Source organism: Cucurbita pepo, chromosome LG14 (assembly GCF_002806865.2).
Source record: "Cucurbita pepo subsp. pepo cultivar mu-cu-16 chromosome LG14, ASM280686v2, whole genome shotgun sequence".
Classification (NCBI taxonomy): domain Eukaryota; kingdom Viridiplantae; phylum Streptophyta; class Magnoliopsida; order Cucurbitales; family Cucurbitaceae; genus Cucurbita; species Cucurbita pepo.
Genome location: NC_036651.1, coordinates 6,368,153 through 6,378,193, shown reverse-complemented (window position 1 = coordinate 6,378,193; position 10,041 = coordinate 6,368,153). Strand labels below are relative to the sequence as shown.

At 35.3% G+C, this 10,041-nt stretch overlaps 1 protein-coding gene across 1 annotated transcript; it reads left to right on the top strand.

The window, feature by feature from the left end:
- The first annotated feature begins 4,338 nt into the window (after positions 1 to 4,338).
- LOC111810469 (subtilisin-like protease SBT5.4) lies at positions 4,339 to 8,554 on the top strand. The gene is made up of 11 exons (XM_023697177.1): positions 4,339 to 4,422; positions 4,510 to 4,619; positions 4,709 to 4,806; positions 5,006 to 5,170; positions 5,265 to 5,367; positions 5,882 to 6,422; positions 6,638 to 6,735; positions 6,913 to 7,158; positions 7,252 to 7,366; positions 7,474 to 7,687; positions 7,801 to 8,554. Exons 1-11 carry the CDS (start codon positions 4,339 to 4,341, stop codon positions 8,346 to 8,348), a joined length of 2,322 nt encoding a protein of 773 aa, XP_023552945.1. The 3' UTR covers positions 8,349 to 8,554.
- Positions 8,555 to 10,041: the final 1,487 nt, after the last annotated feature.

Sequence of the window (10,041 nt, the reverse complement as noted above, 5' to 3'; positions counted from 1 at the left end):
AGAAAAAAGAAAGAATGGGAAAAGTAAAGGTAACAAATTGAAGGCCTCCAATTCTTTTTCCCTCGAAATAATTGTTTTGTTAGAATTGTATGCCTTTTATAATGCCTATCAGCGTTTTATGTTGTGACTCAGATTTACGTTTTCATTTTTATCTATAGAAAGTGATGGAGACATCTTCCATTTGAAGAGAACAGAGAAGATCCAGACGCAAAAAATGGAGGAAATTCATAGTATTTTAAAGAAATTATTATGGCAAGAAAATGAAAAGGATTTATTTGAAGTTTGAACATCTTTAATAGGGTGAAGCGCCTTGACATAAGTGGGAACAAATTCGAAGGATGAAAGCAAGGTAATTTGGAGTTGGATAGAACTTTGGCTAAGGTCATCCAAGCAAGTGGCCTTACTATCGGCATGGTTATATTTGATGCTGACACGTGCCCCATGGTTTTGCACGTGTCATAAATTTGATATGTGTGAATTGTTTATGAATTGATATGACTATGATATGTTATGTATGTGTTATGATATGTGAATGATGTGATAACTCTTACGTTATGATGTGTTCAATGATATGTGTGAGATAGGATACGAGAAGGATGCAATAAACGTAATGTAATGATATGACTAAAATATGATTGATATAACGATATGGTTAGGTTATGTATTGAAAAGGATATGATTATGATAGATTGATGGAACGATATGGTTAGGATTCATTCCTGTAACGGAATAACTAGGATACGTCCCTATAACGGTATGTTTAGGATACGTTCATGAAACGATATGGTTAGGATATGTTCCTGTAACGATATAACTAGGATACATCCCTATAACAGTATGACTAGGATACGTTCATGAAACGATATGGTTAGGATGTGTTCCTGTAATGGTAAGACTAGGATACATTCATGAAACGATATGATTTAGAATACGTTGGAAAACGATATGACTAAGGTATGTTTATGAAATGATACGACTAATAGATGTATAAGGACGATAAGACTATGACAAGTTTAGGAAACGATGTGACTAAGATATGCATATGGAAACAATATGAGTAAGGTATGTTCATGAAATGATACGACTATGAGATGTATAAGGACGAAAAGACTGACAAGTTTAAGAAACGATATGGCTAGGATATGCCTATGGAAACGATATGACTATGAAGTGTTCACGAAATTATATGATTATTATATGAAATGTGAATGACGGATATATATATGTTGTGATATGATACGAAAATTATATGAAATATGTTATGGTACGAGATATGTGATAAATTGACATGTTTATGATATGAAATATTGTGATGCGATATGTTATGGTATGATATGTATATGATGAAGATTATTATGTCTGGAAGCATGGAACGTTATGATATGACATATTTATATAATCTGAATGATATGATATGATTGACATGCAAAATGACGAACTAGCATGAAACACAACCCGACATGTGCATGAAAGACATGATAAATAATATGAGAAATGATATGAAAAACGATATGATATGTACAAAATGTTGGGACCTCATGCATGATTGTGTGTTCATGCATCGGGGATACCCTTTTTTCTGATGGTACGAACGCGTACTTTACGAGGCTAGAAAACGATCATTATGGATATCATAATGCTGCAACAACCAGGCAGAGAAACATTATATTTATCATAATGTTGCGACGTTGAGGTAGGAAAAAAATCATTATGTTTATCCTCATGTTGCGACGACGGTCACTATTCCTAAACAGGTGTCCAACATCAACAACTACTAGAGCATGCTTGCCCTTCAAGAAAGGGGCCCAGGAGGTGTGCGAACCGACTGTTGGATCCATACACGCACATGTGAACCAACAGTGGGGTCACTTGCTTAGTATTTCTTTAAATACTCAAACCACTTGTTATTCAATTTCAGGTAAAGGCAAGACATTCTTGTACAGCTGACGACGACATCTAACTCGAAACCATGACACATGCATAAGCTAGTCACATTTATTTTTCTTAGACGTAAGCTAGAATAGAATGTTTTTAATTTAATCATTCATTTATTTTATTTAGTCTTTTTTTTTTTTNAATCTATGACTGTGTTTTAAGATAAAGTTATGTTATATGAAAGTTTAATGAGGTAATTCTACATTCAATGTTCATGATAGGTAAATAGTAGCGACCTTAGATTAAGTAGAAAATTTAGAGTCGTTACATTAAAGAACTCTCTTTGTTAGGTGGGGACAACATGGTGAGTGCTAGCCAACTTGTCATCCATGGGAGGTAGCTAGCGAACCTGTTCGGTCATGTAGTCGCTCAAGGTTGGGGGAGCGACCCCCTATACATGTGAGCCCTATTGATTACCCGCATGATCAATGTCTACCCACAGGATGAATCCATCCTATAGGGTCATCCAAGCGAACTATCAAGTTACACGAACCTAACAAACCTTACGCCTAGCTCAATGATACCGTACCGAAGTTAAAAGGGAAGTAGAAGTTCTACAGACACTGTAGCAACTTCTATCGGCCTAGGTGGCTACATTTATTATCGAGGTTGTTGTGGTGGTCTTTTAGGTCCCTAGTGCAGGTTAGAGGCCGGAACATGAATTCACGTCTCCAGATTTCTCAATTCTAACTACTCAAGTCTTGCTTGCTCGGGAGCACTAAGGCATCACCTACTAATCATCTCTCATAGTTCTAATGCACTTGGATTACAAGATGCATTCCATCCTAGGTATTGTCTAGCCTAACTAATGCTCACACCATATTCTTATTCTATTTCAACTACTTACCATGTAACAACTATAAAAAAAAATTAAAAAAATTAAAAACAATGATAATCTATTTTCCCATCTCTGGAGTGGGACGTGGATTGAACAAATTGTCATAATAGGGTGGTTAGATCTTCCTTTATATTTACCATGATTTTGTTCCTAATTTGATTGCAATTACTTGGATTTAACTAGAAATTAAATATCAAGTATGATCCGAGTAGCATGAAATAATATTTTTAAATTTTACTACAAAATACAATTTAGAAACAAATTAAATGTGAAATTCGATTTTTACTGAGGTAATTAAGTTTATATTCAAAATAGGTGAAACCTCGATATAAGTGAGAACGAATATGAAAGATGAAAGATTTTGAGTTAGATAGAACTTTGGATAAGGTCAACCAAGTAAGTGGTCTTACTATCGGGTCGGTCAGAAGACTTGTCTCATGTATGACGTCACATGCCCAGTGACCCTTGCACGTGTCATTTATACTTTATGTTATATGATAATGCCATGATGTTGACATGATGATGATGCACGATAACAAGATGATGTGAGACATATAATGATGAAATGACTTAATATGATGATGTTTCATATTAAGATGATGTGTATGTATTAAATGCCACGGTAAATTATGACGATGAGTTTTCAAAGACACAACCCTAGTTAATGTTTGTGATGATGAATGTGTAAAGGCCAATGCGTGCATGTTACTTAGAGAAATGTTTAAACGGTGTATAGGGTTGTATCATAAAGATGATTTAAAGATAAAAACTATAGGGACATCATGCATTTTGTGTGTTCATATACATCGGGATACTTCTCCATTTATGATGACAAGTATGAACGCGTACACTATGATAATGATGATCATGCCTCAAAACATCGCTATGGATAGCTAGCTCGACTATGATGGGTTCAAGAGTTGCGAACCGCCAAGAGACCCACGCTTACACGTGTGAGTTGTGTGTAGCTACACATCCAATTTTGTCTGGACTGGAGGTCACCTATATGATTGTTTTAATGATAGGTGGAATCATGAATTGCATGTGTTTCGATCATCCTTTAGGCTGGAGTATCATACTTGCACGAGACAAATTGAAAGTATGGGAAACTGAGTACTTCATAGAAAGTCGAGAAGAGTTTCGATCATCCTTTTGACCTCCCAGAATGAATTGGATTGGTCTAATCTCTTGTTCGGATGTTTCCCACCGTCGACAGATTTCCCATAGAACATTTCGTAAAAAACTAGGACAGGCCAACGTAAAATTTAAAAAAAAAAAAAACTAACGACCATATCATGTTAATTTCCTATAATTCTTTCTTGGATTCTACTTTTTTGGTGTGGATATTTTACTAAATCATTTTCATTTCCTTGCCATAATAATTTCTTTAAAATACCATCAATTTCTTCCATTTTCGCTCTGTTCTCTTCAAATGGAAGATTTCATCGTCACTTTCTATACATAAAAATGAAACTCCAAATTTGAGTCCAAACATAAAACACTATTCATCATTATAAAAGCCACCGAGTAATAGAGAGTATACCATTCTAATAAAACATATAGAAATGGAAGCCTTCAATCTTCCTCCATTACTTCTCTCATTCTTTCTTTTTGCTCTTTTGCAAACATCCACCATTGCAGCCAACAAGGTTACTCAATCATCGCTTATAAATGCTTTTTAATGTTTATATCAACTGGGTTTTAGACATTGAAACGTTTTGTTTATGCTGGTACAGTCTTATATTGTTTATTTGGGATCACATTCACATGGGTTGAATCCTTCTGTTCTTGATCTCCAACTTGCAACACAAACCCACTACAGTCTACTTGGATCTGTGTTAGGAAGGTGAAGCTTTTTGTTTCAAATCATGTAGTGTAGATTTGTTGAACTCTCCCTCTTCATTTACGCTCTTATATTTTTGTTTTCGAGTACAGCAATGAAGCAGCTAAGGAAGCAATCTTTTACTCATACAATAGACATATCAATGGATTTGCAGCAGTTCTTGATCAGAAAGTTGCGAAAGATATAGCGAGTAAAATGATTCATCCGTTTTTATGGTTATGGTTATCATTTTATTTGATAATGATTTCCTTTCTTAGTAAAATCATACTCCTTTGTTCGTAATTTATTGACTTTCATATTTTTATGGAAATGTTCGAATTTTCACACAAAGGGCCAGTCTAGTTTTTCTAATTTAATAATGATGGTGTTTTTGTCCTTTTCTTTTTTAGAGCATCGTGATGTGATATCAGTACATGAAAACAAAGGACTGAAACTGCATACAACGCGATCATGGAACTTTCTTGGAGTTGAGAATGATGGTGGAGTTCCTTCAAACTCACTTTGGAACCTTTCAAGTTTTGGTGAATCTACAATCATTGGCAACATTGACACAGGTCGGACTTGTTTTCCTCTCATAAGTTCATGTACATTCGGCAGCTTTTGTACTAATTTGAGTACCTCTTCTTATGGTAATTGGGATCAATACAGGTGTTTGGCCAGAATCAAAAAGCTTCCGTGATGAAGGATATGGACCTATCCCAACCAGATGGAAGGGAAGTTGTGAAGGTGGCTTCAACTTTAGTTGCAACAGGTCCCTAACATCTCGCCTCTATTTAATTATTTTATGCTAAAAGCACGGACACTTTCATTTGATTAATATATTAAGCACAGATTAGACACTTTTATTAGCATAATAAACAAACACGGGATAATAGTTGCTTAAAGTGAATATTAATCTAACACTGGTTAGATACATATCGATTCATTGTTAACGATGCTGAATACACACGTAAATACACAACTTTTTAGAGCAAAATTACATCATATTCATTTTCTTAGTTTATTATTATTATTATTATTATTTATTTATTAGACACAAAATTAAAATTTCAAGAATTAATTTAACTTAACACTTTTTAAGGTTTAGGAATAAAATTATAGGAAGGTAAAAGTTTAGAGACTGGTTAAATATTTCAAAAAAAAAAAAAAAAAAAAAACAAAAAAAAANTTTGTCCTTGTCATGTTTGTGTTCTAGCTAGTTATTGTATCAAATGCTTGTATTGATACGTGTGACGTAGATGTAAAATTGAAGATTTTAAATGCAGGAAGCTGATTGGAGCACGATATTTCAACAAAGGATATATATCCGTTGTGGAACCTAAACCTCTCAACTCAAGTTATGAAACAACAAGGGACCATAATGGGCATGGAACACACACCTTATCCACAGCGGGAGGAAATTTCGTTGAAGGAGTAAGCTTTTTTGGGAACGGTAATGGCACTACAAAAGGGGGTTCCCCTAAAGCCCTTGTTGCTGCCTATAGAGTATGTTGGCCTTCAACGAGGAGTGGTGCGTGTTTTATGGCCGATATTCTAGCTGGCATTGAAGCTGCCATTAGTGATGGAGTTGACGTTCTGTCGATTTCACTCGGTGGAAATACCGAAGAATTTTCTGACAATCTAATAGCTATAGGGTCCTTCCATGCAGTGAAGAACGGCATCACTGTTGTTTGTTCTGCTGGGAATTCAGGACCATTTGAAGGCAGTGTCGAAAATGTTGCACCATGGATAATAACGGTAGGAGCTAGCACAATGGATAGGCTTTTTACCACTAACGTGACATTGGGAGACAAGAGGCACTTCAAGGTACACTATCCGACACTAGTTAGTACTATATTTTTATGTTCTTGACACTATTAATACAAATATTTAGGTAAGTATCAAACCATTTTCAAACATAGTAAATTGCATTAGGCATATAAAATTGTATCATATACGTGTCTCTATATTCGTATCGATTGAGTTTATGGCTCTATACTACGTTTATGTTGTCTTTAATGGTTTTTCATTGTCACTACCAGGGTATAAGTCTTTCTAGTAAGACAATGCCAGCTGAGAAGTTTTATCCGATAATTCGTGCTTTAGATGCAAAATTCAACAATAGCCATGATATCGACGCGTGAGTATATTTTATTTTAAATTATGCACAATATCTCTAATTTTTTGATACATAATTGAAATACGTTTTAAATTTGAGAGTATTTTATATAATTTAGTCCGCATATTTTTACCATAATAATAAGAACAAATTGACGGTAACACATGATATTAATTAAAATTTATTGTGATCTTGTAGCGCACTTTGTCTAAAAGGGTCTCTTGATCCTGAAAAGGTAAAAGGGAAAATTGTAGTTTGCCTTAATTGGGACGATATAAGATTAGAGAAAGGTTATGTGGCGGCTGAAGCAGGTGCGGTTGGGATGATTCTTGTTAATAACAAGGGAAGTGGGGAAGGACTTATGGCTGATGCACACTTACTTCCTGCTTCACATATAAGCTATACTGATGGTGAATTAGTCGACCAATACATTCGGTCCAATAAGTAATTACTCCATCTTATTCACAAACTCTTTTAAACTTTATGATCTATTAAATATAAACTAACTTATACGTCACGTTTTTGTGGTTGAATCAGACATCCAATAGCTTACATCACTCCCGTGAAGACTGAGTTGGGAACCAAACCTGCACCAATTATGGCTTCATTCTCATCGAGAGGACCCAACCCAGTTGAGCCCTCAATACTCAAGGTTGGTTAAGATATGTGTGTTCAATAATTTCATATTATAAAGTTCAATATGTCAATGGCTAACGGTCACAAAATTTGAAGTATTTTATTTTTCTTTTTAATTTTTAGCCTGATATAACAGCACCAGGTGTCAATATATTAGCGGCTTTCTCTGAGGAAAATTCAGTAACTGGTTTACCTTATGATAAACGTCGAGTTCTTTTTAATGTATTATCTGGCACTTCCATGGCATGTCCCCATATTGCTGGCATCGTTAGCCTTCTCAAAACCCTTTATCCAAAATGGAGTCCAGCCGCTATCAGATCTGCCATCATGACCACAGGTTCATTATTCAAAATTCTTCCATCATTTTAAAAGTTAACATACTAATTAAACTAATAATTTATGACTAGTAAGAGAGGTTATTTATGGTATTTGCATTCTTTTGTTTGGCAGCTGAAACGGAAGCTAATGACTTAAATCCAATACTAAGCTCAGAAAAGGAGAGAGCAAACCCATTGGCATATGGTGCAGGCCATGTCCAACCAAACAAAGCAGCAGATCCTGGCCTTGTTTACGACCTCTCCACCCAAGACTACTTGAACTTCCTATGTGCTCATGGCTACGACAAAGAACAAATGAAACTATTCTCCAATGATACTTCATTTGTCTGTTCAAAGTCATTCAAAGTAATAGACTTGAACTATCCTTCAATCTCGATATATAATCTGACATCTGATGTAGTGAACATCAAAAGAAGAGTGAAGAATGTGGGAAGTCCAGGCACCTATGTTGCTCAAGTCGAGGCACCGCCAGGAGTTTCAGTTTCTATAGATCCAAATACTTTGAAATTCACTAATACCGATGAAGAGAAGGATTTCAAAGTTGTGTTAAGAAAGGTGCCAAATAATCAAACTAAAGAGAATGTGTTTGGAAAACTTGTGTGGTCTGATGGGAAGCATCGTGTTAGCAGTCCAATTTTTGTGACATTACAGATGCCGTGAGAGAAGTTGTAGTTTTCCTTAGAGGGGACCATGCAAGAGTGTACCACGGTTATGTGGCTGCTCAAGCAGGTTCTGTTGGGATGGTTCTTTCTAATAACGAGGAAGATGGGGATGGGCTTGAGGTTGATGCACATTTACTTTCTGCTTCGAATATAAAGTACACTGATGGTGAATCAGTTTACCAATATATCAACTCTACCTAGTAATTACTCCATCTTATTCCATCAACTCCCAAGTTTATTCACAAACTAGATCCATTATACACATTTTTTAAGTTAAAATTTTTATTAAACGACAAAAGTTGTAACTCGTATGACATATTTGTGGTCGAGTCAAAATTTTAATGGCTTACATGAATGACATGACGACAGAGTTCGGAGTCAAACTAGCACCAATGCTGGCTTCATTCTCATCAAGAGGTCCCAACATAGTTGAGCGCTCAATACTCATGGTTGGTTAAGAACTATCTTGAGTAATTTTACAGTATAAAGTTCAATACGTAAACTACCAACCGTCACAAAAAAATTTAATATTGCATTTTTCCTTCTAATTTTCGACCTCATATAACAACATGTGAATATACTAGCAGCTTACTCGGAAGAAACATCACCAATTGACTTACTAGTGTCATTCTTATATTACCATGAGTAATATAAATGCATTAAGTTTTCATCTTATCACGGTTGTGTCCTAGGCATAACTATCGTCAAAATGCAGTATGACATTCACAACATGCTTCCTAACTTAACATGGAAATAACATCCTATTAAGAAAATAAAATCATGTATCGTTATCAGCATATAAAGTCATCATAACACATCATAATCATCATAGAACATCATTAACCATCATTATATAACTCATACACGTCATCATACATCATAAATCATACATCATAATCATAAAGCATAAAGAACACGTGCCGGTGCGACTAGGCAGGTGTCGTCATACATCAAGCAATTACCTAGTCTATCCTATAGCAAGACCACTTACTCAAAATCTTCTCCAAGTGTCGTCGGAGTTCGTTTCCTATTAGATCGTTCATCACCTTTCGTTAGTATTTCACAATTGTAACATAATTAAATTTAAATTTGTGAAATAAGGTATTATAATGACCTTTGTTACCTCAAATAAAGGTCAAAACCAGTTCTGGGAGGTTAAAAATTTAGGGGTCGGTGTCCAATTTGCTAAACCAAGTTGTCTAAGTCGTTTTATCCTTTTAGAACTATGCAGAGCCAAGCCGAGCTTAGCCAAGCCGAGTCGTTTTTCATTTCTCTTCTTTAGGTCATTCAACGTAAAAACTTAAATAAATTTAAATTAAAAAAAATGAAAAATCCATTATCCATAAGAATTGTGAACAAGAAAATAAAATTTCAATGGAGTTAAAACAAGCTAAACCCAACCCAACTAATGTGCTTCTTTCATTTCATCTCTAATGTCACAAAAATTGGACTGTTAACGCGATGCTTCCCATTTGACCACACAAGTTTTCCAAACGTATGCCCTTCAGTTTGATTATTTGGCACCCTCCTCAACACAACTTTGAAATACTTCTCTTCACCGGTTTTAGTGAACTTCAAAGTACTTGGGTCTACTGAAACTGAAACTCCCGACGGTGCCTCGACTTGAGCAACATACGTGCCTGGACTTCCCACATTTTTTGCTCTTCTTTTGATCTCTACTGCCTCTAACT

Coding starts and splice junctions, on each gene's coding strand:
- LOC111810469 (XM_023697177.1), top strand. CDS start 4,339: ATGGAAGCCTTCAATCTTCCTCCATTACTTCTCTCATTCTTTCTTTTT. Junction 5,368..5,881: donor TTCAACTTTAGTTGCAACAG/GTCCCTAACATC, acceptor TTTTAAATGCAG/GAAGCTGATTGGAGCACGAT. Junction 7,159..7,251: donor CAATACATTCGGTCCAATAA/GTAATTACTCCA, acceptor TGGTTGAATCAG/ACATCCAATAGCTTACATCA.